This window comes from Nelumbo nucifera, chromosome 2, assembly GCF_055504915.1.
Source record: "Nelumbo nucifera cultivar China Antique chromosome 2, China Antique-T2T, whole genome shotgun sequence".
Taxonomy (NCBI): domain Eukaryota; kingdom Viridiplantae; phylum Streptophyta; class Magnoliopsida; order Proteales; family Nelumbonaceae; genus Nelumbo; species Nelumbo nucifera.
In genome coordinates this window covers 4575350-4602911 of record NC_142650.1, presented here as the reverse complement: position 1 = coordinate 4602911, position 27562 = coordinate 4575350, and the positions used below count along the sequence as shown (strand labels likewise).

Here is a 27562-nt window from a genome sequence, read left to right as displayed (position 1 = left end):
GAGAGTATGTAAATCGTGCATACCTCTTAAGTAGAAATGAGTGTCTTATATAGGTATCGGTGATCTAAGTCCCCTTACAACGAGTCTTCTCTTCTCGCGGAGCCGTTTCCGCTTGATCTGGTGAGTTATTGCATCGGTTACATGTCCTGTGTGGGAGTTACGATCTGTCCGAGTAACTCTAGGGCATTCAGTGCGGTAGGTCAGTTGAATGGTCATGGTTTGATGCTCCGGAGATCTCAGGTCGGTAATGTCTCTTCGGGACAAGTTAGCGAACTTGCTCATAGGTCGCCATAGACTCTTGTAGCCCGGCCAGTTTTTGAGGCAAGTCACTGTGAGTTAAGAAACCTGCTAGTTTGGTCCAGCCAAGGTGAATGTCAGTCTGTACGAGGTGCTCGAGACTAACTTGCCGAGCTGGTTTGTCTAGTCAACGCCGAGGTATCACTTGAAGTCCATGTGTCGTTATTTGATTCAAAGGACCAAATTACCCCTCATCAATTGCCATTATAGTATATGGAATATTCAAATATGATTATTATGTGAGGCTTTATACATTTTCAAAACCCCAAACTAGCCTTATGTTATTTTAAGACCATTATGCCCTTTTTAGCTTATAAATTCTAAAACCTTGACTGTTACATGTTTCTCACCCCTGTGTGGAAATGCTGCTACATGAGCAGTTCGTCTTCAACGCCGTAAATGAATGGTTAATCTCCATATTTGGATTCACCCACAGCCACAGATAGTTTGGCACCTTCCTTAACAAGGGTTTCATACAGACCATTTGGGAAGAAAACCTAGCTATATATAACCTAAGTCCACAAAGATGGGGTTGTCGAAAAACAAAGTTCAAAGAGTGTCACAATCCAAAAAATGTCGATGTTTGCAACTGATAGTGGTTCAAATAAATTCAATTGGTGAATAAAGACATTCAAAGAACTGATATATAAACATCTTTGAAAGTTTGTCTCTTGAATCTTTCTTCTTTTTGTTTTTAATGTGTACGCGTGCATGGCACGTGTCCCTCTATTAATTGATATAATTATAATGTAAAGAGAAAAAAAAAAGGCAGTGAAAAGGCAAGATGATCAACAATCAAGAATTAATTAGAAAAATAAAAAACAATAATATATAAGAAGAAAATGTGGGCGAGGGAGATCTAGCCTCCTCCCCTACGAAAGTGAGATATATATAAAAGTACAGATTAATTACATAATTTATATGTGCATATATAACTGGAACCAACAAGCTAACCACAGTGTGGCTTCCTTCTAGTAGTACGCTGTCCTCCCTCCCTTTCAAAGCCAAGAACAAGAATATATCCATGTTTTTGAATATTAATATTAATTAGTCCCCAGTGGAGGACTGGGAGATCATCTTTTGGATCATCTGCTTTATCTCCATTTCGGCCATCTCGTCTTCCCTGCTCTTCATGTATGCGTCGAAGAACTCCTTGTTCTCTTTCTCCAATTCCTTCCAAACTGCAAATTAATTATTACATCAATTTAATATGTAAAGTTAAAAGCCTGTGCCATACATGAAACATGAAGGAGAGAGAGAGAGAACTGATCACCTGTGGAAGTGATTACAGGGTTGATATTTGCATGCCTAGAAAGGGCCTCCATGCACTCTTCTTTCGTCATGTGGAAGAGGAGACACTTCTCTATCAGGTGCTGCACCTATATACGTATACCCCCCCCCCATAAAAAAAAGCAATAACCAACTAACAATTCATCATCCATAAATAAACGCAAAGAGAATTTAAAAGAGAATATAAACAGAAAGAACAATCAAGAGAGAGTTGATTAATTTACCATGCGAATATATGAAGCAGAAGACTCCCCCATAATCCTTATTATAAATCTTCTGTGTTTTGCTTATCAGACTTCCAAAACGAAAGAAAGGAGAAAGAAAGAAGTACTTACTACAGTAGAGAAAAGAAATAAAGGAAGCTAAGGAACACCCCAATTGGAGGGAGAGAGAGAGAGAGAGAGAGTGGTAGAAGAAAATAGAGAATAGTGTTGCGATCAATCAGCTTACATGTAAGCAAATATATATAGAGTGAGAGAGGCAAACTATGAAACTTTTAAATAAAAAGAATAAGGGAGAGGTGGGACCAGGAGTCCCACGTGGGAGATAACTGATAATTGGTGGAGAGGTGATTAGGAAGATTTATGGGCGGTAATTCCTTGTCTCTATAGGCGACCACATAGCAGTTGGCGCCACCTTCACGTGACCGTGCGGGTCCACAAACCCGACGGGTCAGCGAGACGGATCCTCGTGCGTCCCTTCAGACGCGACTCCCACTCACGCCACAAGCTCTTTGACTACCAACATTAGTAGCTGGAATCGCATCAGGATCAGACGGCTCACAGCGGTCGGTAAAAACGGTCCATATGATTGGCGCATCATGATCCGTCACTGGTCACTGGTCACTCTCTCTCTAAAAGTGTAAACGGTAAACTTATACCCATCCCCATCACCTTTGCATTTGGGTGTTACGTTTGGGCGCGTCTATATATGTTTGTTGTTTTTCAGGTTTCATTTGTTTTGTTTTGTTTTTGTTATGGACAATATTTACAGAGAATGCGACACAAAATTCATTTTCCTTCCCGACTTCAAATTGACTGATAAAATGTCTTTTGGGTTTTTTCATTTCCAACAAACAGTGTATTAGTGAGGTGATGGATTGAGAAGCTCATAATTGGATCAATTACAAGTTGCCACGTGTAACCAACCATTGCCTGATAGGATAGGATGGGAGAATGCATGCCATCTTCAAAAAGGAATATAAAATGATTAAGGGCCTGTTTGGTCCACAGGAACAAGGGTCTAGAATTGGAACTGGAATGGCCTATTCCGATTCCAGTTATTTGGTTGGACAGAATCGGAATCTCATCTCTGTTCCTGCTCGAATGACATTCCTCCATTTGAAAGAATGGTCATTCCCTGCCCCTTCCTTGGGAATGAAATCTCATTCTTATTGATTCCATTCTTATTCTCATTCCTATCTGAACCAAACAAGCTATGGAAATAAACCATTCTGATTCTGATTTTGATTACAAACCAAATGGACCCTAAGATGTCAATTTTCTTGTTACTACCTAAAAAACGTCTCTTGAAATTAAAATAGGATGAACTGTGAAAAAGACGGTTGGGTTTTTTTATCCTTGCCTACCAGAAAAATATATTCCTTTCCCCTCTTTATTTTTCTTCTTTATTTTTTCCGTTGGATAATGGCTGAAATTGCATAACTGAAAGATTTGTCACTTTGTCTTTTAATTGTTTGATGATATCATATAATGCAGCCATTTACAGGAAACTTAGCGGCAGCACCCCATTAGGGGTTTCTAACTTTATTGATTTTCTAGCTATATCAATAGAGAGGTGGCTTAGTTGGTATTAGAGATGTGAACGGTCTGATAGTTCAAATCGAACAAACGGCCCATCCTGACAAAAAATAAAAAAATAAAAAAATTAAAACCAACCAAACAGTTCGACCGCCTGGATCAGCAATTTGCTGACCAAATCAACAATTTTGGGGGAAATAACGGTTCTGAGGTAAAATAGAACCAGTCACCTGATCGATTCCTGGTCCGTCTGACCTTACGGTCTGGTCCGATTTTGAAAACCATGCCCAAAACCACTAACATTGGGAAGGGGGCTTATTAAAGTGGTGCTGCACTATTCAAACGGCTCCTATGGGTTATTCTGACATATTACCAAAATGCCAAAAAAAAAATCTTGGTTAAACCCCTACTTGCTCAGCGCATTGTACTAATGATGCATTATATATTTAGCATTCTCAAGCACATGAAATTCTATGAACATGAAATTCTATGAGCACTGACATGTGGTGCTAACACGCAGCTATTTTAAGAGTATTGGCACCCAATCACAGTTGGAGACTTTGGGACTTTTCAACATTATTATATCCTGCTTGCGTAGAACCATGCATTATAGTTGGGTTATATTTTTTTAGCCTTCTGATTTCTTTCAAATGTAATATTTTGTCTTTCCACTATTTAAAGCAGTCGCATCAAACTACTAGCTGCAATCATTTCATCAGATTGAGTTTTATTTCCCAAATGATCTCCCAACTATGATCTCCATAAATTTATTAATCCAGGTTCAACACTTACACTATGAAGTGGTTTTTGTCCAAGGTTCGAACTATTGATACTGTAAAGAGTATTAGAAGGCAATTTTAAAAAATGTATCTGGATAGATGTGTACAAAAAATGCAAATATACAATAAAATATTAAAATGAGAATCAAAACACTAGGAAAATTCAAATAATTATTATTATTTTTTTTTGGTTTTTCTGGTCGAGAAAAGATAATATTGTTGATGAAGATGCTTAAAAATAAAGCCTTAAGGCAGATAGATAGCTCATAAGTTAACTCAGCGAACGGCCCTATCCAATGAGAGAAATGGGTCCGAGGCATGCAAACAAGTCGACGGTGTTTCAGCAGACGGACTAAGGGTCTGGAATCGGAATTCAATAACAAACCCACCCATCCAATTTAGCCGTATAAGTACCAATTCTCCTTAAGCAAATATCTTAGTTAATGCTATTATTTATTTCTAACATTTTATGCCCTCTGCTATGCAAACTCTGAATTCCATCCTTTTAATACACCTTTTACAATATATAACCATGATTTAACATATAAATTTTCAAAAAAAAAAAGAAGCTTATGAAGTCCACATATATGCTGTCTTGACCAAAATGCACATCACTACCATCAGCCATAAACTGTAAAGCTCGCAGCTCTGCCAGAGACCTGAAATTTTTAAATCCAATTCATGGACTGGTGACCAGAGAAGTAGCAAGGCAGACTTTAGGTAGTGGGATCCACACATATACCCACCATCCATGCACAAGCCCGTTCCACATCCATACCTTTTGTCAAGGCAATAAGGTGCCCATGGAAGGTTGCCTCACATAATCAACAAGGTAATTTGTAAATGGTGTTATTATATACTTTTCTATTCTTAATTTTTGAGATTACAATAACAACAATAATAATAAAACAGATTATTAAACTAAATTATTCAGTTTGTGAGTTAAAATACCATTTTCTTTTTATCATTTTCTTATTGTTAGAGTTCAATCAACATGTATGCTATATCTTTAACCCTCGATTTCAAAACCTGAACTGATAAGCAAGAAAGAACTCAAAATTTTGTTTATTTCTTCTTCCATCCTTTCTTTTCTACTTTTCCTATGACAAATAGGGGCTCAGCCCCTCTGTTTTCTGAAATTTCTTTTCTTTCTTCCATTTTTTTCATGAATATTTTGATTTTCTATGTTTAAAATGAAGTTGATGCATTTTTCATGAAGATAATGGACAATTACTAGTGAAAGATAGTGTTTGCTATGGAACTAATTACCCTAAGATTCATGGTTTTCATTTTCTTTTTGTGGGGTGTGGGGGGCTAGGCACCCCCAGATGCGTAGCCTCACATTGGCACCTTGAAAACTATACCTTCCAATTAATGTAATCATCCTGATGAGCAAACAACTTCCAACATATGTAAGAGATTGGGCATGGATGAAATGAACATATGCACCTGGCTGCTGATAGATGTATACATAAATCATCACAATACGAGAAACATAGATAGATAGGACATACCATGACTGGGTGCTTGAGTATGGATATATTGTATGAATTGCTCCTACGATCATGGGAAAGCAGCAGCCGCACGTGTGGAATGCTCTTCCAACTCTCTCCGAGGGCAGGCTTTAAGATGCCTCCTTCACCACACACCATGTGATTTGTCACCTAAAATATTACATAAACATTGTTATTGCATAGTCCTAGAACTCTGATGGGCCCAAGACATCAGTCTAGCTAAGCCATCTAGATAGAACTGCAGCTAGAATTGATAAAGATAGTAACACTAGTAATTTTAGCATACATGACATCCTATTGCATATCTGATTATCACAGGGAACAAAATGTTATTCTAGAGCTAGAAAAAAATTATTCTTATAGCATGATTTTTTAAAACTAGAAATTTATTTAGAAGTGTTAACATTGTAAAGTGTATTGTAGAAATGTTCATGCAGTAACCAATAATGTACAGGGGGTACATGTCATCGGTTCCAAAAGTGGTATACTAGGTATTTACAGGTGTCCATGCATCATAGGATTTAGGAGTTCATATTCTCCTGATTAATAGTGAGAGGCAATTTGTGCTGCCATTTTGGGCCCAAATCAACTTACTGTATCAAAGAATCTTTGGTTGTTTAGCCTCCACCAAATGACCCAACTAACACATAGGGACAAATGCATTGGGATCTGCTGGTTACCTATTAGTGGGATCCATTGCTTGATCCCCAATAGGATCACACCTTTGAGTGTGTTTACACGGACTGTATTTTATTTACATGGCACTCGTTACTTACATGATTGAAGGTGTGTTCTTATTGGGGTAAATCAACTAATTCATGTCTGCTGATGAATTCTGAAAAGCCATTCATGCCAACAGCACTCCTTGCTCCCCCTTTCTTCTCTTCTGTGTACAAGCAAGTGTTAAAATCTTACCTCCCCCCCGCCTCCCCACACACATACTCATGCCAAGACTGCCATCTATTCCTTATGTCATATAAATTCACCCCAGAATAGTATCCTTCCTGCATCATCATTTGGCCCATAAATACTTGTCATTATACTCTTAAAGCTATCTTCCCAAATCCCAACAGTGTTTTTAAACCATCATTGACCCGGAAGGTTGAACCACTCAACCTGTCACTCAGAGGTCAAGACGATTTGGTTTTACCACTAACCCATTAAATTGTAAAAAAAAAAAAAAAACAATGACTTGGTCAACACCCATTCACCCAGACATTAACCTGCTGAACCATTTTCCAGTTGATGAATCAAACCACAATAACATAATATTAATCATTTTTAAATGCAGTCATTTTAGATAAAATAAAACAAATAAAACCTAAAACAAATAAGTGAAAAAGTGAGAGAAATCATGAAGATGAAAGGCCCTACATCTAACAGAGCGGCACCAGAATCCAGATCTGATCTTACCACTAATGAGTCTCCTCTTCCTCCATTGTTCTCAGCTTCCATTCTCACTTCCCCAATTGTATTGTAAGGGAGGCTGTCAGTGGGAAAAGAATATTTTAGTTAGAATGTAGAAATGTGGGGAGGTGAGAGAACAAAAACAGGGGCTGAGTGTGAAGGTTGCATAAGTTGGTTGGAAGCAAAGAGGGAGGAGTGAGATGTGTATATGTTAAAGAAACTAAGAGGGGGGCATTGTAAGAGGCAGGGGTGGAGAGAGAGCGAGAGAGAGAGAGAGAGAGAGAGAGAGAGAGAGAGTTTAGTGGTGGGAGAAAAGAAAAAAGAAAGAGGTTTAACGTCTGTGGAGAGGGAAAAAAATCTAGCACTGCAATGGGCATGAAGAAGACGACAGAAAACCAGTCTTCTTCCTTGTGCAAGTTTTTTTCTCCTTTCTCTACCGCCTCTCACCCCCTCCCCCCATAACATTATATACTGACATAAGAATGGATGTAACCTAAAATCCCAATTTAACGGTCAGAATGATGGTACAACCCAGATGGTTGAACCAGTGAACCATCACCCAGAAAGAAAAGCAAGTCCACTTCCGGGTTGGTTTTTAAAACATTGTTCCCCAAGTGGCTTCTAATGAAACTGAGTATCTTCCCACCAGCTGATCCGAAACCTGTAAAGATTCTGCATTTCAAATCACTAGATTACCACCTACTGTGCCTAGGGCCTCCAAGCAACTCCAACTGCAATGCCGCTCCCCCCCCCCACCCGAAATACTTGCTACAGCAACATCGACTTTGTCCAGTTTAGTCTCTTGGATCAACAAAACATCTGGCTTCATTTTTCCAATTCTCGCACTGATTACCACCCCTCTTCTACCAGAACAAAATCCAAACGTTCCAAGATACTATCTTCGATTCTTCATATCAGTTTCAACTTTTTACTCATCTCCCCTTCCTCCTACCCTTGCATCCTTCCTCTGCTCCTCCAACATTATTGTTTAAGCCCCATGTAAGTCTTAAAATCTCCTTGTATGTGCCCTTAGAGTTCTTCACTTTTGCATTAGCCCTTCCACGATCTTCGAAGGCTCGTTGCTCAATGGCGGTTAATAATTTCTTCATTTCTTCTTCTTAACCTTGAAAGGACATACCACTTGAAATTCTCCAAATTTAAGGTATTTGGACAACACCAAATCTAACATCATTTCTACTTCCCACCTGCTTGGGTACGGGTTTACCCCAGTTTGCAGCTTCTGTTGTTGTGTTTTTTCCCCCTCTTCTCCTTATTTTCCTTCCCAAACTTCCTAAATCCTGTTCCACTCAAGTTCCCTTCAACTCCATCTCCATCATGGGTCCTCCAATCATTTGGTCTTCAGGGAGTACCATCTGTAGTGGCGTTAAATCCTCCCCCTGAAGGTTTTTGTAAGTTTGAAGCTACAAGGGTTCCTTCCTCCTTCCTTTTGACCAAAGCCATTTCTTTATTTGGAAGTGTTGGCATTACATCATCTTCCACTAGCACCTTCCCTTTTCCCTCCATCACTACTGGCTATGGCCTCCATTGTCAACTTTCCATTCTCTTTGAACTTGATACCTCCTGAATTAGGGCTTTTCCCATCAAGTGGGTCAGATGGCCTGGCCTTTTTGGAATTTGGATTACTCCCCAATTTGGGTTTGGTCCTTGTTGTTGGATCAGAAGTTTTTCCTGGTTTGCTTCCTTGAGTAAACCTTCAACTTGGGTAGAGTTTGGCGATTAAAACCAGTAGCACGTAGCTTGGGATCATCCATTTCCAGGATACACTCTTCTATTAATTCTTTTAGTTCTTGTTTGGAGCTTCACCATGCATCCACTTCATTTAAATTTGAATTTTGAATTCTTGTCCAACCTACCTGATTTCTTTCTGCAACATCAGATATCGGACGATTGTCTTTTAATCTCTCCTGCTTCTTTAGTCTGATTTAATGACTACTACCAATTTTCCCTGTGGGCACGATTGTCACAACCACAGATTCTATTTGTCCATTGACCACTGCAAACGGATCTATGAAGATGAGCCGCAGGGATTAGCTCCAACCGAATGTGATAGTATACATTATATCCCTCACCACTATGCCAACTGTTTCCGGCACCAACCCTTTTCAACGAACTTGGATTCCCACCCATTCAAATGTGGCAATATCCGGTCCTGAGTCACCCATTTGAATGAAACCACTGCAGTAATCCCCAATTGCTTCTATTACACTTGGGCACCATAACAGCAGAGGAAGACCAAATATTTGTATCCAAATGCTGTCTTCCTTCTTCAGCTTGGTTGTGGCATCATTTGTGTAGAAACCTGCACTACCTCTCCACCAATCCAATGTTGAGAATCTTGAGATTGTGCAAGGGTATTCTTGTCTTTTTTGTTCCTTTGTATTTGGGCACCCATATGAGGGCTTACTTGTAATTCCTCTCAAAAATATAAATTCTCTCTTCTCTTCTTGTTTACTTTCTCAATAAAACCCTAGATATTAAAATTGCTATCAGAGCAACTAGAAGGTCTTGGGAGAGTCTTTCTATACTGGTTTTTGCTCGGGTGATGAGCTGTTGATGTCAGACCGCCATCAGATGATGTCAGCAGTCCATACAGGTGGCGGCAGCAATCTCTAAAAACTGTATAGTTTGATTCGCCCTGATTTTGGAATGAATTTTGGCATATTCCTCGTGTTTTGATGTCTCTGATTTATTGTGGATTTTTCGAGTAGAAAACCACAGAAATTCCAAATCTGGTTTAGAGGCTTGATTCTCTTGTTTGATGGGTTCTCATCCTACAAAACCTAGTTCTTTTAGGTTGTTTTATATTTTGGGAATGACAGGAAGTGGTCCCATATTTTTCTGAAATTTAAAAAAAAATGGGAGTTTTTCTTCTCCCTCTCTTTTACCGCCAGCCAGCTTTTTGGCCCCTTTCTAACCTTTAACCGAGTTTGACCCTTTCTTTTGGGTTTGCTTGTATTTCGGTTGGGTGTTGGGGTGCTCCTTGGTTGCTAAGATAGTTGTTTGTGAGGTATGACTTGAAAGAAGAAGAAGAAGAACTGTTTACTGTATTAGAGAAGTAATACAGGTTCAAAGAGAAGAAGAGAGAGAGAGAGAGAGAGAGAGAGAGAGAGAAAGAGAGAGAAGTGAAGAGAGGAGAAAAGAAAGAAGGGGTTCGGTGGTTAATGATCTGCCGCCCCCATACACTTCTTTAAATATAGCTTTAGGTTCCTTACAAGAATAGGAAATAAACAAAAATTAGAAACAACAAGGCCAGCTAGCTCACTTAAAGAAATTAGAAACTTCTAGTAAAAGAATTTAAAAACTACTAATAAAAGAAATTAGAAACAACTAGGTGTTGGTATGAAACCACACACACTAGAGCCTGGGTGTGGGTATGGAACCCCACACTCATGGCTAACCAACTATTTCTTCACTCCCCCTCAAGTTGGGAGTAGATATTTGTCATGCCCAACTTGCATAAATTTGTCTTCAATTTGCTTTTTGTGACTGCTTTGGTGAAGAGATCAGCTAACTGCATGTCTGAGGCAATGTAAGGAAGGCATACTTCTTGAGATGTGACTCGCTCTCGGATAAAATGCCTGCCAACCTCGATATGCTTAGTCCTGTCATGCTGTATTGGGTTGTGGGCAATATTAATTGCAGCTTGATTATCACAATACAACATCAAAGGCTTCTCATAATCAACCTCCAACTCATTAAGCAAGGATCTCAGCCATAACACTTCTACAACACCATTGGCCATGGATCTGTATTTTGCTTCTGCACTGGAGCGAGCAACGACATTTTGTTTCATTATTCTCCAGGAAACAAGATTTCCCCCCACAAATGCACAATATCTAGAGGTGGACCTCCTATCATCAACACATCCGGCCCAATCCGCATCTGTATACACTTCTATTTTCATATGACCATTATTCTTGAAGAGTATATCTCTCCCTAGACATCTCTTTAAGTAGGCAAGGATCCTTTCTACTGCAAGGAGATGGGTGGTCCTAGGAGAATGCATGTATTGACTGACAACACTGACGGCATAAGAAATATCTGGTCAGGTTAGACAGAGATAAAGAAGTTTCCCAACCAGCCTTTGGTACATAGCCTTGTCCTCAAGGAGTTCTCCACTTTCTGCACTTATCTTATGGTTAGGCTCAATGGGAGTATCAACAGGTTTCACTCCTAACTTGCCAACTTCTTCCAATAAGTCCAGAACATATGTTAGTGTCAAGTATGTAGGGGTAATTCTGTCTTTGTGCTTGTGTTTAGGTGCTGATGTGTAAGTTTATGTTAGATTTAATGTCTCTAACTTAAGTAGGGTCATATGTGACTTTCCACATATTTTAGTAATATAAAATACATCTGGCCGAATGGGAGAGTGAATTTTTCCCTCATTCGAACCAGAATCTTTACTCCTTGTTTCTCTTCTCCTTTCTCTCTTTCTCTCTCTCTCTCTTCCTTGACTGTTATCAGTCTAACAAGCAGACTGAACACTAACATGGTATCAAAGCCAAACTGAGCAAATCGGATCTGCCCAGAATTCTATTATCTGCGCACCCAACCTAGGGTTTTCTCTTATTTTCTTCGCCATCAGCTAGAGATAAGGGACAGGGCTGAAAAGGAGTGATCGCTCTCTTGCCTTGGAGGTTTCTATGCCTCCAGTTGTGGTGTTTGTGGTCGGTTGCTGCAGTTTCTAAGAAGCCCTCCCCTAACCGATGAAGAGAAGAGGGCTGATTCGTGTGGTCCAGTGGGTGTCTTGTGTGATCTGATTTTCGGTGATCAGGTAAGAGGTTTTATGTTTTTTTTTTGTGTGAATCAAATGAGAAGTCTATTTCAGACTGTATGGTGGGATTTCAGATTGTAGTGTGCTAGGGTTTGTGCACCCTTCAGTGTGATTCGAAGGGGGGTGGGTTCCTCAAAAAGTGTTGGGAAGTTTGAGGCAGTCGTGGAGTTGGGTTTGTAGTGTAAAGAGTGCAATTTGCAGCAGTAGTAAGTGCTGAAATCAGGGTGTAGTGTGCAGTTTGCCGAATTCAGCAATATCAGAATTCAGCAATGGGAGACAACAGTGATAGCAAGACTAGTGTGATGGTTCCTACTGACTACCTGAATGTTCAAATGACCTCCATTAAGCTGAAAGGAGAAAATTATGTACCATGGGCTAAATCTGTAGAAGTCTTTCTTAAGGCAAAGAAGAAGGTCAAGCACATAAGGGATGGAAAACCTTCCATCGATTCTCCTGAGTATGATGATTGGGAGCAGGCAGATGCACAAATCATCACATGGTTATGGAATAGTATGGAACCCAAGATTAGTGTAAATTTCATGTTCCTTGATACTGCCAAAGAAGTGTGAGACCATGCTAAGAAACTATATTCGGGTCAAGACAACACAACCAGAGTATATCAGTTGTACCAAGAATACTTTAATCTACAACAGGGTAATCAGAGTCTTGAAGAGTACTATGCTAGTATGAGAAACATTCATAATGAATTGAATGTTTATCACCCCCTCACTTTTGATGTCAAAATTCAGCAACAACAGAGAGAACTACTTGATGTGACTCGGTTTTTGGTGGGGCTGAATATGAACCAGTGCGGGCTCAGATACTAGGAGGGTCAGCTCTCCCTTCCTTAGAAGAGGTGTTTGCTTGACTCAAGAGGATTTCCATTGGATCTACCAAGAACCCTAATATTTCCTATAGATCAGCCCTAGCAGTATCCAGAGGCCGTGGTGTTAGAGGTGGAGCTCGAGGAGCTCAGTCTGGCCGTAGTGGTAGTACTGGACCGGCATATGACCGGAGTGGTTGTAATGGACCTACATATAACCGTGGTGGTGGTCGTACTGGAGGTCGATATTCAGGGGGAGCCGTGGCAGAGGATGTAGTTCAGGTCCAAGGAGGTGTACACACTGTGGTATGGATGGACATACCATCAATTATTGTTATGACTTGCATGGTCCACCTTCAGCTTGGGCCAATCATGCCGTGACTAGTGACAGTAGCTTCAAACAGGAGAGCCATTTAGCCGATCAGGTACCTCCTACATCCACAGATGTTGCTGGGAAGGAGATGAAGAGTATTCCCCGTGATGAGTATGAGAGGTTGGTACAGGCCACATCTCAATGGAACACAGCCACTCTCGCACACTTAGGTATGACTTGTCTGGCATCCACACCCTATCCCTGGATTATTGATTCTGGAGCCTCCGATCACATGACTGGAACTCCAGGTGTGTTTCCTTCCCTCTCTCATTGCTCAACATCACAATTTGTTACTCTTGCTAATGGTTCCACATCCTCCATTTGTGGTGTTGATAATGTTGGCATGGACCTTGTATCCCTATCATCATTTTTGTATGCCCCTAAATTTTCTTTTAATCTTATGTCTATTAGTAAGTTGACCAAGTCTCTTAATTGCTCCAAAGGGTATTCCCAAACCTATGGTATTGATTACACAGAGACTTTCTCTCCGATTGCTAAGATTGGTCCAGTCCGTGTTGTGATTTCTCTTGTTGCGATGTATGATTGGCCCCTCTATTAGCTTGATATCAAGAATGCCTTCTTGCATGGTGATCTGCTCGAGGAGGTCTATATGGAGAAACCACCAGGGTTTGTTGCTCAGGGGGAGGATGGTAAGGTGTGCCGGCTACTGAAGGCCATTTATGGGCTTAAACAGTCTCCTCGAGCATGGTTTGAAAGATTTAGTGAGGTAGTAAAGAAGTTTGGTATGAAACAGTGTCAAGTTGACCATTCCGTCTTTAGTCATGACTCTTAGGCAGGGAAAATCCTATTAGTGGTGTATGTAGATGATATTGTCATTACCGGGAATGATAAAATGGGCATTGATAGGTTGAAGATCTTTCTGCAGGAACATTTTCAGACAAAGGACCTTGGCAAATTGAAGTATTTCTCGGGGATAGAAGTAGCAAGGTCAAGCATGGTATTAACTTGTGTCGGAGGAAATATGCTCTTGATTTGCTTGAAGAAACATGTTTGTTAGATGCTAAACTAGCTGAAACTCCTATGAAAACAAACACTAAGCTAAGCAGCGATATGGGTGCAGTGTTTGAAGATTTTGGAAGATACCGGCAGCTGGTAGGTAAACTGAACTACCTAACCATCACTCGGCCAGACATTTCATTCACAGTTAGTGTGGTAAGTCGGTTCATGCAGAAACCTCTGGTTCCACATTGGGATGTGGTTCCAAGGATTGTGAGGTATTTAAAGGGGGCTCCTGGTCGCGGTTTGATATACAGAAGTGGTGGAAAACTTGAAATAGAAGGATATACTGATGTTGATTGGGCCGGTTCTGTATCTGATAGGAGATCTACCACAGGCTATTGCACTTTTCTTAGGGGTAATCTGGTGACATGGAAAAGCAAGAAGCAGACAATGGTGGCAAGAAGCAGTGCAGAGGCAGAATATAGAGCTATGGCACATACTACTTGTGAATTAGTGTGGCTAAGGAACCTTCTACAGGAGATGGGATACACTGTTGATACTCCAATGAAGCTCTACTGTGACAATCAGGTTGCAGTTCACATTTCCTCTAATCCGGTGTTTCATGAGAGAACTAAACACATAGAGGTTGACTATCACTTTGTTAGAGAGAAGGTGCTGAGTGGAGTGATAGACACTGCATATGTCAACACAGGGATTCCTCTAATCCGGTGTTTCATGAGAGAACTAAACACATAGAGGTTGACTGTCACTTTGTTAGAGAGAAGGTGCTGAGTGGAGTGATACACTGCATATGCCAACACAGGGAACCAGTGGGCAGATTTGTTTACTAAAGGGTTGAGTCAGGGGAGAATGGACTACATATGTAACAAGCTGGGATTATATGATATATACTCTCCAGCTTGAGGGGGAGTGTTAGTGTCGAGTATGTAGAGGTAATTCTGTCTTTGTGCTTGTGTTTAGGTGCTGATGTGTAAGTTTATGTTAGATTTAATGTCTCTAACTTAAGTAGGGGCATATGTGACTTTTCCACATATTTTAGTAATATAAAATACATCTGGCCGAATGGGAGAGTGAATTTTTCGCTCATTCGAACCAGAATCTTTGCTCCTTGTTTCTCTTCTACTCTTCTCCTTTCTCTCTTTCTCTTCTCTCTCTCTTCCTTGACTGTTATCAATCTAACAGGCAGACCGAACACTAACAACATACTTCCTTTGGGAGATGAAAATACCATGATTAGATCGAGTTACCTCAATTCCTAGGAAATAGTGTAACTTTCCTAGGTCTTTCACTTCAAATTCCTTGATTTCACTAGTGTCACTTCCTGTTATCACAATGTGATCTACATAGACCACAAGTAGAGTTAGGGAATGACTTGTCTTCTTAAAGAAGAGAGTGTGATCTGACTAAGCCTATATGTATTCGAATTTGTCCAAAGCCAGTCTAAACCTATCAAACCAAGCTCTCGAGGATTGTTTCAACCCGTACAAGGCCTTCTTCAAAAGACAAACTTTCTTTCCTGCTTCTGTACTATAAAAACCAGGGGGTAACTCCATGTATACTTCCTCTTGTAAGTCTCCGTTGAAAAGGCATTCTTAACATCCAACCGAAATAGTGGCCATGAGAAGTTTGCAACAATGGATAGAACTCTGATAGTGTTCATTTTTGCAACAGGTGCAAAGGTTTCTGTATAGTCTATTCCATAAGTTTGTGTGAATCCCTTTGCAACCAGTCTAGCCTTATACCTCTCTACAGTATCATCAGCATTATATTTCCCAGTAAACACCCATTTGCATCCAACAGGTTTCTTCCCTTCAGGCTGGTTAACTAGTTACCATGTGTTGTTCTTGACAAGAGCATCCATCTCTACTTGCATTGCTTTCTTCCATTCAGATACAAAAAGAGCTTCTTGCACTTTTCTGGGTATAGGAATAGCAGAAATAGATGCCAAGTAAGATCTGTAGGATTCTGAGAGACAATTATAGGAAAAGAACTTGGAGATGCAATGGGCAGTGGATGAAGTGCAACGGCACCTCCCTTTACGAATAGCAATTGGAAGATCAAGGTCACCTATCAGTGAAGGCTGAACATCTGTAACAGTGGGATCAACAGTGGGAGCAGTAGTAGTGTCTCAATCTGGAGCTGTAGAAGATGTTGGAACTGACCTGGATTATTCACCACTTTCTGTGATACACTCTCAACTCCCTGCATTTTTGACGACCTACTTCGCAACTCCCCCCTCAGTAACCGGGACAGGTAAAGGAACTCTTGGAGCTGAAACTGAAATCCCTTCCTCACTATTCTCCCCCTGAGGAGAAGCCTTATAATAGTAGGGCATATCCTCAAAAAAGGTGACATTCATGGACACAAAGCGCTTCCCTGAAACTAGCTCATAATAGCAATATCCCTTTTGATTTTGTGCATACCCAAGGAAAATACACTTAGTGGCTTTGGGATCAAACTTGGAGCGATGAGGTCCAATGATTTGAACAAAACAAGTACACCCAAAAGTTTAGAGGGGAATAGTGAATATGTCCTTATCTGGATATAGAAGACTGAACGGGGGTTTTCATGTTTAGGACCCGTGAAGAAACCCTATTAATGAGGTATATGGCTGTACAAATTGCATCTCCACAGAAGCGTATGGGAACACTGGAGTTGAACATGATGCTTCTGGCTACCTCTAAAATATGCTTGTTTTTCTCTCAGCAACCCCATTTTGCTGAGGTGTGTGAGGACAGGTGCTCTGATGAATGATCCCATGATCAAGGAGATAGGATGCCAAGGGTTTTGCAAAGTATTCCTTGGCATTATCAGATATAAGAATCTTGATCTTGATTTCAAATTGAGTTAGGGTATCATCTGATGGAAAGCTTGGGTCAGAGAGGGAACCTCATCTCGAGAGTGCATAAGATAGACCCATGAAAAACGGGTATAGTCATCAACAAATAATAAGAAATATCTATACCCCCCCCCTATGGTGGGAGTATGGTAGGGCCCCCAAACATCGGTATGCACAATATCAAAAGGAATGTTGCTTCTTTTATTACTTAAAGGATAAGATGATCTTATGTTTTGCAAGTTCACGACTTTCACATTTTAACCCAGACACTTCTACTAACTCAAACAAGTTTGGAAAAAGACTCTTTAAAGACCCAAAAGATAAATTACCTAAACGGTTGTGCCAAAGCATAATCTTACTACAAGACTGAGAAACAAACAATTTCCTTGCTTCACTCTGCTCCCCCTGTGAACGTTCCAGCAGGTAGACTCCATTCATCTCACAACCAAACCCAATCACCTTCGTTTCCATATCCTGAAAAATACACTGATCAGGGAAAAAGGTTACCGAACGGTTTTGATTTTTAGTAATACTACTAACTGAAAGTAAGCTAGCACTAAGCTTGGGAACATGCAAAACTGAGGATAGGGTGATGGTATCTGATAATCTGATGTCTCCCTTGCCAGAAATTGGTACAAGAGAGCCATCAACAATAGAAATTATCTCTCCCAGAGGATAAACAATAGGTGCTAAATAGAGTAGATATGCTAGTCATATGATCTGAAGCACCTGAATCTATTACCCAGGAAGGTCTAGTATTACCTGGGACAGAAGCATGGCAAGTAGTAGCTCTTGTACCTATATGAGCAAGGGCCAAAGTAGGCTATTGAGCTGATGTAGGCTGAGCTGAATTACTAAATTCATTTTCTAGCTGAGTCAGAGTAACTCGGACTGCAGTTAGGGTATCTAGAGGAGTGCCTCTTGTGCCTCATGAAGTTGTACTATCAGTGTTGACAGCCATATTAGCATTCCCTTTCTTATTTCTAAGCTTTGCTGGAACTAGATGAGGGTACAACTTCCAACAGGTGTCCTTGGTATGTTTAGGTTTCTTGCAGTGTTCACATACCAAGTCTTCTTAGCTTCCTTCTTCTCCTTATCCCCCCACCCAAATTTAGGTCTAACTACTGCCAAGGCTGATTCGGAGGGTTGTTGCTGCAACGTAACCTTTCTCCTAGTTTCTTCACTATGCACTAGGGAATAGGCTTGTGATAAAATCACACTATCTCTTATCGACAATTGTTGTCTCACAATGTCGTATTCAAAATTTAGACCAGCTAGAAACTCAAAAACTCTGTTAGTTTCAACCTGCTTTCTATATGTTTGTGCATCTTTCTGACTCTCCCACTCAATTGTTTCAAGATGGTCAATTTCATGCCATGGGGATTTTAAGGTTGAAAAGTAAACAGTACATGCTTCTCTCCTTGCCTCAGATTTTTAACCACACATTTTAGCTCATAAGCCCTAGCAACATTAAGGGGCTGAAGTAGGTTTCCTTCATAACATCCCATATTTCCTTGGTTGTTTTGGCCCACAAGTAGTTTTGGTTGATGTTTGGCTGCATAGAGTTGCACAGCCATGTCATCACCAAAAAATTCTCATGGACCCACCTAGCATAAGTAGGGTCCTCCTTGGAGGGTTCCTTCACATCCCCTAGAAAGAAATTCAATTTTCCTCTACCCCCAATAGCCATCATGGCTGATTGGGCCCATTCCAAGTAGTTTGATCCATCAAACTTAACAGCTGTAATCTGAAAGGTGTTTTCAGTCATGTAACCTGAAACACCAGTCCCAAAAGCACCTTCCCCTTGCTTCTTGTACTCCATTCTAATTTAAGAAGAGGCTTTAAACTAAAGTGACAAGAAAAATTGTATTTCAAGGCTGATAACAGCCGACCTAGGACAATGATTTTGCAGTTAGATAATAGCCAACTACTATCCTAGGATTGATATCAATCTTAGACTAATTGATATCAGTCCTAAGATTTTCTATCCGTACCTCCCTGAATGAATAACAAAGTCCTTTTGAGTATCAATCTCAAGAAAAGGCACTTTATGAAGAAAAATGCACAGAAAACTTATTGCTACCTTCAGTCTTCAAACTAGATCAACCGATTATTGTCAGCACCTTGAATCTTGATCAAAGAACCAAGAAAAAGTTGATCGGCACCTCCAATCTTGATCATTCAATTCCTGCCTGATTCTTCCTGATTACAAGAAGCTCTCTCCAATCTTTGGACAGCTGCTAAAGCCTTCTTGCAACCTCCAAGAATCAACCGAAGTAAGGATCTTTCTGCACTTTCAGCCCTAAACAATTCTCATGTGGTCGGCTGAATTAAATCCACATGAGAAACCCTAGATCTAAGGCTCCAGTACCAACTTGAAAGAAGAAGAAGAAGAAGAAGAAGAAGAAGAGGAACTGTTTACTGTATTAGTGAAGTAATACAGGTTCGAAGAGAAGAAGAGAGAGAGAGAGAGAGAGAAGAAGAAGAAGAAGAGTGAAGAGAGGAGAAAGAAGGGGTTCGATGGTTAATGATCCGCCGCCCCATACACTTCTTTAATTATAGCTTTAGGTTCCTTACAAGAATAGGAAATAAACAAAAATTAGAAACAATAAAGCGAGCTAGCCCAACTTAAAGAAATTAGAAACTTCTAATAAAAGAAATTAGAAACTACTAACAAAAGAAATTAGAAACTACTAGGTGTGGGTATGGAACCACACACTCGTGGCTAACCAACTATTTCTTCAATATGGAATCACCAAAGGATGTTAAGATGGGTTCTAGTGTGTTTCTTGGAAATGTTGATGTTTCCAGTGGTATGATAACCACCATAAAACTTGATGGGACCAACTTTTTGGAGTGGTCTCAATTGGCTAAACTTACTACCACAAGGAGAGGTAATCCATCCAGTGCATATGCTAGCACATCTAGTCAAGTACTACACTTGCTTGTTCCACCTCGAACTCATGGATTATTGACTCTAGGGCTAGTGCCCATATGACTGATATGCCTTCACACTCATATAAGTTATAACCCCTAGGAAGGGCAAGATTACTATTGCAAATGGATCTTAGACCCCTATCTTGGGTCAGGGAGAAATCAAACTTACCCATAATCTTTCCCTTGGATTTGTTCTTCATGTTCCTCAATTGATAAAAGCTTATTATCTATCAGTTCTCTTACCAAGTCGCATAATTGTTCTTATAACCTTTTCTCCCACCCATTGCGTTTTTTAGGATCTGAGCATGGGGAAGATGATTGGAGGTGGGCATGAAATCGATGAAGTCTACCTTTTTCATAAAACTTCAAAATATGGATTGTTGAGCCAGAAAGAATCTTGTTCTAATGAGAAATTTAGTCTTTTGCAATTGTGGCATTGTCGTCTTGGTCATATGTCCTTTAAGTTTGTAAAATTTTTGTTTCCAAATTTGTTCAGTTCAGTGTCCAACTTGAATCCTCAATGTGAAGTTTGTCATTTATCCAAACAATGTAGAATCACATATTTTGCGAGTAATAGAAAAAGAATGCTGCTTTCCATTTTATTCACAATGACTGATGTTTGGAGCCCATATATCATTCCATGCATTAGTGGGTATGATTGTTCAAAATTTCATGAATATGGTGGAAACCCAGTTTAAGAAAAGAATTAAGATAAGAGGATCTGACAATGCAAAGTACTTTGAAAACCACCTTCATGTGTTTCTTGAAGAACGGGGCACTATTCGCCAAAGCTCATATAGTCATACTCCACAACCAAATGGGGTTGCTAAGAGGAAGAATAGACATGTGGTTGAAGTTGCTCATGGGTTACTGTTCCAAACTCATGTTCCTACTCATTTTTGGGGAGATGTTGTCAAGATTGTTGTGTATATTATTAACCGGCTACCATCAAGGATGTTAAACCTTTTATCCCCTCACCAACTTTTTCTTCCTAATGAACCCACCTTCAATTTACCTCTCATGGTCTTCGAATGTATCTGCTTTGTTCATGATATGAGTCCTTTCATACATAAGTTTGATCCTAAGTCTATTAAATGTGTTTTCCTTGGTTACCCTCTTGTTTGGAAAGGTAACAGATGTTTTGATCCTTAGGCTGGTTTGAGGTACGTTTCAGAGGATGTTACCTTCCTTTAGTCCTCATCCCTTTTTCAATTATCTCGTCCGCCTCTTTAGAGGGAGATTGCCAGTGAAGATTGGACTCCATTCTGCGTTTTTTTTCCTGATTCTGTGTCTACTAGTTCTTCTTCCTCTCATCCTTGTAATGAGAGCATTTCTTCCCCTCCTCCTCCACCTCCTGTATATCAGCCTCGATCTCGGCAGCAATTCTTCATTAGGTGCAGTAAGAGGGTGGCTCTTGAAGCTAAATGCCCACCACAATTTAATCCCTTGGACTCGAGTAATCCTGAACCTCCTAGTGCTTCTATTGTTGACCTTGATCATGAACTTCCTATTGCGGTGTTTTGAGGAAGAAGAGATTAGGAAGGCGGTGATTTTGATGGATAGATCCAAAGCTCCAAGCCCATATGGTTTTACAATGGCCCTTTACCAAGATTGTTGGGAGGTGATAAAAGTTGATCTTTGTGAGGTTTTTAATGAGTTTGCACTGCAGAGAAGCATATAGTCAGTCGAGGCATTAATGCTACCTTCTTGGACCTTGTTCCAAAGAAAGTTGATGCTATCCATCCTAAAAATTTTAGGCCAATTAGTTTGGTGACTAGTATCTATAAAATCCTGGCGAATGTCCTGTCTTTGAGGATTAAAGAAATCCTTCCCTCCATTATTAGTCAGGCTCAAGGGGCTTTCATCCAAGGGCGTCAAATAATTGATCAAATCCTGATTGCCCGTGAATGTGTGGAAGAGATGAAGAGGTCCAAGCATAGAGACTTTGTTTGTAAGCTTGACCTTGAGAAAGCCTATGACTTGGTGGATTGGCAGTTCCTACTAAAGGTTTTGAGGAAGTGTGGGTTTGGGGAAAGATGGTGTAGTTGGGTTTTGGTTGTGTCAGCTCTTGTCACTATTCCATCCTAGTAAATGGGGCGGTGAGGGATTTTTTTCCGGCTAGCTAGGGTATTAGACAAGGGGACCCACTTTCACCTTTTCTCTTTACATTGGTAGCTGATGTGTTCAGTCAAATTAACACTAGGGCTAATAGGGAAGATGTGATAAGGGGATGGGGAGTAGGTACAAACCGAATTCCAGTAACTCACCTTCAGTTTACAGATGACTTGATGATCTTCTGTGATGGAGGCTTCGGTGAGAAGGTGGAAAACTTGAAAGAATTGATTAGAGCTTTTGAAGGAGTTTCCAATTTGAAAATCAATCTAGGAAAAAGCTGCATAGCCGGAGTCAATCTAGACTTTGAGGAGGTTGAGGCGGTTGCAAATTGTCTTGAGTGTTCCATTTCTTCCTGGCCTTTGTCCTACTTAGGGCTTCCGTTAGGGGCAAACCCTAGAAAGTAGGTTTTGGACCCCAGTCTTGGAAAAGATCGAAAAGAGATTAGTTGTGTGGAAGAAAAATTATCTCTTTAGGTGGGAGGAAGCTACCCTCATGAATCTACCTACCTATTACCTCTCTATCTTTAGGATACCGCCTAGGGAAGCGAAGAAATTCGAAAAATTGATGAGAGATTTTCTTTGGGAATCGAGAGAAGGTAAAAAAGACCACTTAATTAGTTGGGGGGTTGTGGGTAGAAGCAAAGAGGAAGGAGGATTAGGGCTCGGGAATGTGCTTAAAAAGAACTCAGCTTTGTTAGGGAAGTGGCTATGAAGGTGGCCTTTGGAACGAGATAGACTCTAGCACGAAGTGGTGAAGAGTATTCATGGATGTTCAAAGAGTGGTTGGGATGTTGGCGCATCAAGGAGGGCTAACCTAGCTACACCATGGAAAGCAATTCACAAAATTCTTCCACAGTTCCTCAGTTGTGTCAGGTATGATGCTTGTTCTGGTAATTCTATTCGGTTTTGGGAGGACATTTGGGCTGGAGATCTCCCTCTAAAAGACTTCTTTCCATCCTTGTACCTTGTTTCTTTGTATAAAAAAGAGGCGATCTCAAAATTGCTTCCATCGATTTTAAATTTGTTAGCATTTTCTTGGGATCTTGGTTTCCGTAGAGGGTTAAGGGATGAGGAAATTGAGTGTTTGTCTACTCTTCTTTGTCTCCTTGATAAGGTTTGGTTGGGTCCTCCGAAGCCTGATAAAAGGATTTGGGCCATTACCCCAATGGATCTTATTCTTGTGGCTCCTTTTTCAATTTCCTCTACCAAACATCCTCTCAACAAAGTTTCCCTTCCAAAGAAGTCTAGTGTAGGTCAGTCCCCCCCCCCCAAGGTTATGGCTTTGTGTTGGGTGTGGCATGGTAAAGTAAACACGATGGATAACCTACAAAAGAGAATACCCATCCTTTGTATTTCACCAAACTGGTGCATTCTTTGCAGATCCCATGGTGAGGATTGTAATCATCTATTTTTATCTTGTAGTGTAACTGTAGAGCATTGGGTTTGGCTTCTGTTGAAGTTTGACCTGCCATAGAATTCTGTCTTGTTCGTTGACTGTAGAGTAAAGTAGACAGCAAGAAGTAGGAGAGGAAAGAAGAAAAGAGAGAAGAGAGAAAAGAGAGAAAGGCTGGTTCGAATTAGGGAAAAAAAGTTCATCCCTTGATTCGGCCAGACCTATTATTATATTATTGACTTATTGAAAAAGACTTGAGTGCCCTTCTTTAAGTAAGAGGCACTCGAACAAACATAACAGTACACATCAGCATTCTCAACAAGTACAAAGACTGAAATACCCCTTCACTAACACCACTAACACTCCCCCTCAAGCTGGTGAGTATATATCATATAATCCCAGCTTGTTACATATGTAGTCCACTCTCCCCCGACTCAAGCCTTTTGTAAACAAGTCTGCCCACTGGTTTCCCGTACTAACATATGCAGTTTCTATCACCCCATTCAGCACCTTCTCTCTCACAAAATGACAGTCAACTTCGATGTGCTTGGTTCTTTCATGAAACACTGGATTGGAAGAGATATGAACCGCTGCCTGATTGTCACAGTAGAGCTTCATTGGAGTACTGATGTCATATCCTATCTCCTGTAGAAGGTTCCTCAGCCACACTAGTTCACAAGCAGTATGTGCCATGGCCCTATATTCCGCTTCTGCACTGCTTCTTGCCACAACTGCTTGCTTCTTACTTTTCCATGTTACCAGGTTACCCCCCAGAAAGGTGCAATAGCCTGTGGTAGATCGTCTATCAGACATAGAACCTGCCCAATCAGCATCGGTGTATCCTTCTACTACCAGTTTTCCACCACTTCTGTACAGCAAACCACGACCAGGAGCTCCTTTCAGATACCTCACAATCCTTAGCACTGCATTCCAATGTGGGACCAAAGGTTTCTGCATGAACTGACTCACCACACTAACCGCAAATGAAATATCTGGCCGAGTAATGGTTAGATAGTTTAGTTTGCCTACAAGTCGTCGGTATCTTCCAGGCTCTTCAAACACTTCACCTATATCACTGCTCAGCCTCGTATTTGTTTCCATAGGTGTCTCAGCCGGTTTAGTACCCAACAATCCTGTTTCTTCCAGTAAATCAAGCACATATTTCCTCTGGCACAAATTAATGCCATGCTTAGATCTTGCTACCTCTATGCCCAAAAAGTATTTCAACTTGCCAAGGTCCTTTGTCTGAAAGTGTTCCTGTAGGAATGCCTTCAATCTGTCAATGCCCATTTTAGGAGTACCCTTTGGCAACCAGCCGCGCCTTCAGGCGCTCAACACGACCATCTGGCAAGTACTTAACACTATACACCCACTTACAACCGACAGCCTGCTTCCCAGGAGGAAGAGCGGTGAGATCCCAAGTGTGATTATGATGCAAAGCAGAGAGCTCTTCTTCCATAGCACGGCACCACTCTGGAGAGGTAAGGGCTTCCTGGACATCCTTAGGAACAACCACGGAGGATAACAAAGATATGAACTGGCGATGGGAAGCGGAGAGGTGGGTAAGTGAAACAAAATTGGAAATAGGGTGAAGGGTGCAAGTACGCTTACCTTTCCGTAAGGCAATAGGAAGATCTAGGTCGGAGGCTGGTGTCGAAGCTGGAGCTGGATCTGTCGACGGTGATGAAGCTGGAGGAGCTGCAGCCGGTACACGTGGGCGATGTGTATACACGTGACGGATGGGTGGACGGTCAACCAATGGTGGCACCGGAGGCAAGGACGTAGGCATGACTGGAACCAAAGGAGGTGGATCAGCCACAGGAAGAGGAAGAGGAGGTGGTGATGTGGGGGAAGCAGCAGCACCGGACCCCACGAAGAACGGAGTAGACTCAAAGAATGTAACATCAGCACATACCAAGGAACGACGAGAACTAGGATGATAACACTTGTACCCTTTCTGAGTTCGGGAATAACCAAGGAAGATACACTTCATGGAACGTGCATCTAACTTGTCAGTCCCGGGACTCAGATTATGAACGAAGCAGACACACCCAAATACCCGAGGAGAAAGCGGAAACGGAGACATGTTGGGGAATAAGACACTAAAAGGAGAACGACCATCAAGGATAGACGTGGGCATCCGATTAATTAAGAAACAAGAGGTGAGCATTGCATCGCTCCAAAAAGTTTTGGGAACATTCATGTGGTGCATGAGGGAGCGTGCCGTTTCTACAAGATGGCGGTTCTTTCTCTCAGCAACCCCATTTTGTTGCGGAGTATAGGTACATGAAGTTTGGTGTATAATGCCATGTTGGTCCAAGTATTCTCGAAAAGATGAAGACAAGTATTCACGACCATTATCAGAACGGAAAATTTTGATGTGAACACCAAATTGATTACGGATCTCAGCATAAAATTTCTGGAAGATGGAAAATAATTCACTTCTTTCTTTCATTAAATAGAGCCACGTCATTCTTGAACAGTCATCAACAAAAATAACAAAATATCGGTATCCATTATATGACATCACTTTATAAGGACCCCAAACATCTGAATGAATTAAAGAAAAAAGACTCGACACACGGTTATCGACCCTAGAACGAAAGGGAACACGATGGTGTTTCCCAAATTGACAAGACTCACAATCTAAAACAGAAAGTTGACTCAATGAAGGGACTAAGGACTGCAACACTTTCAGCGAAGGATGACCAAATCTACAGTGCCACTGGAGAGGAGAAATGGATGACTGAAGAGCCGTTGACGTTCGTCCACCACCATCAAGATAATACAGTCCACCGGCTTCATGCCCTCCACCAATCTTCATCCCCGTCTTGAGATCCTGAAAAACACACATAGAAGGGTAAAAAGTGATGGAGCACTTAAGTGACTTGGTCAGCTTACTAACAGACATAAGATTAAATGGAAGCTTAGGTACATATAAAACAGAGGATAGGGATACAGGGTCTAGGTCAACATTACCAACACCACAGATAGATGACGTGGAGCCATTAGCAAGGGTAACAGATTGTGATGTTGAGCAATGAGTGAGAGATGAAAACACACCTGGAGTTCCCGTCATGTGATCGGAGGCTCCAGAGTCAATAATCCAGGGGTTGGGTGTGGATGCCAAACAAGCCATACCTGAGTGTGCAAAGGAAGCTGTGTTCTGCTGCGACTTGGATTGAACAAACCTCTCATACTCATCACGAGGAACACTCACCATCTCCTTGCATGGACCATCTGAGGGAGTAGAAGGCATCGGGTCAGCTGACCGTTTCTCCTGTGTAGGGCTGAAACTGGTGTCACTAGTCATGGCATGGTTGGCCCACGTCGAGGGAGGACCATGTAAGTCATAGCAGTAGTTAATGGTATGTCCATCCAAACCACAGTGAGTACACTTCCGTGGACCCGAGCCACGTCCTCTACCACGAGCTCCCCCTGAATCTCTGCCTCCAGTACGACCACCACCACGGATATGTGTAGATCCACCACTACCACTCCTGCCAGGCTGGGTTCCTCGAGTCCCACTTCTGCCACCTCGGCCTCTTGACACTGCAAATGCTGATTTATCGGAGACATTAGAGTCCATAGATCCAATGGAAGCCCTCCGAAGACGAGCAAACACCTCCTCTAAAGATGGAAGAGCAGATCCCCCTAGTATCTGGGCTCGTACTGGTTCATACTCAGACTTCAGCCCCACCAGAAACCGTGTTACATCAAGCTGCTCTCGCTGTTGCTGTTGAACTTTGACATCTGAAGTGAGAGGATGATAGACATTTAACTCATTACGGATATTCCTCACATTGGCATAGTACTCCTCAAGGCTCTGATTTCCCTGTTGCAGATTGAAGTATTCCTGATACAGTTGATATACCCTAGTGGTATTATCCTGACCTGAATACAGTTTCTTGGCATGATCCCACACCTCTTTGGCTGTGTCAAGAAACATGAAGTTCACACTGATTTTGGGTTCCATACTGTTCCACAACCATGTAATGATCTGTGCATCTTCCTGTTCCCAGTCTTCATACTCCTGAGAATTAGCGGGGGGTTTCTCCTCTCTTATATGCTTCACTTTCTTCTTCGCCTTCAGAAAAACCTCTACAGCCTTGGCCCAAGGGACATAATTCTCTCCATTCAGTTTAATGGAGGTCATTTGGACATTCAGGTAGTCAGTAGATATCATGACACTAGGTTTACTATCACTGTTATCTGCCATTGCCGAACTCCCTTAATTCTGAGCACTGAATTAGGAGCACT

At 41.2% G+C, this 27562-nt stretch overlaps 2 protein-coding genes across 8 annotated transcripts in view; both read right to left on the bottom strand.

Moving 5' to 3' along the window:
• Positions 1–1042: 1042 nt before the first annotated feature.
• LOC104594647 (uncharacterized) lies at positions 1043–4382 on the bottom strand. Its single transcript, XM_010255041.3, has 3 exons — positions 1812–4382; positions 1571–1676; positions 1043–1478 (listed from the first exon to the last, which is right to left on the bottom strand). Exons 1-3 carry the CDS (start codon positions 1842–1844, stop codon positions 1345–1347), a joined length of 273 nt encoding a protein of 90 aa, XP_010253343.1. The 5' UTR covers positions 1845–4382; the 3' UTR covers positions 1043–1344.
• A 146-nt stretch (positions 4383–4528) lies between these two features.
• RAD51D (DNA repair RAD51-like protein) overlaps positions 4529–27562 on the bottom strand; it is a 38627-nt gene continuing 15593 nt past the window's right edge. For 3 of the 7 annotated variants that reach the window (XM_088898047.1, XM_088898046.1, XM_088898049.1), the window contains 2 exons: positions 5641–5790; positions 4793–4941 (listed from right to left, as the gene is read on the bottom strand). In XM_088898047.1, the coding sequence (XP_088754173.1) occupies positions 4843–4941; positions 5641–5790 (249 nt within the window). In that variant the 3' untranslated portion in view covers positions 4793–4842. The other 4 variants (XM_019197230.2, XM_010255037.3, XM_088898048.1 and 1 more) reach the window with 3 other exon arrangements.

Bases quoted from the DNA above. Each gene is read 5' to 3' on its own strand.
- LOC104594647 (XM_010255041.3), bottom strand. From the start codon at position 1,844: ATGGGGGAGTCTTCTGCTTCATATATTCGCATG. The intron at 1,677-1,811 runs GTAAATTAATCA...ATACGTATATAG, and splicing joins CTGCTTCATATATTCGCATG to GTGCAGCACCTGATAGAGAA. The intron at 1,479-1,570 runs GTGATCAGTTCT...ATTAATTTGCAG, and splicing joins CCCTGTAATCACTTCCACAG to TTTGGAAGGAATTGGAGAAA.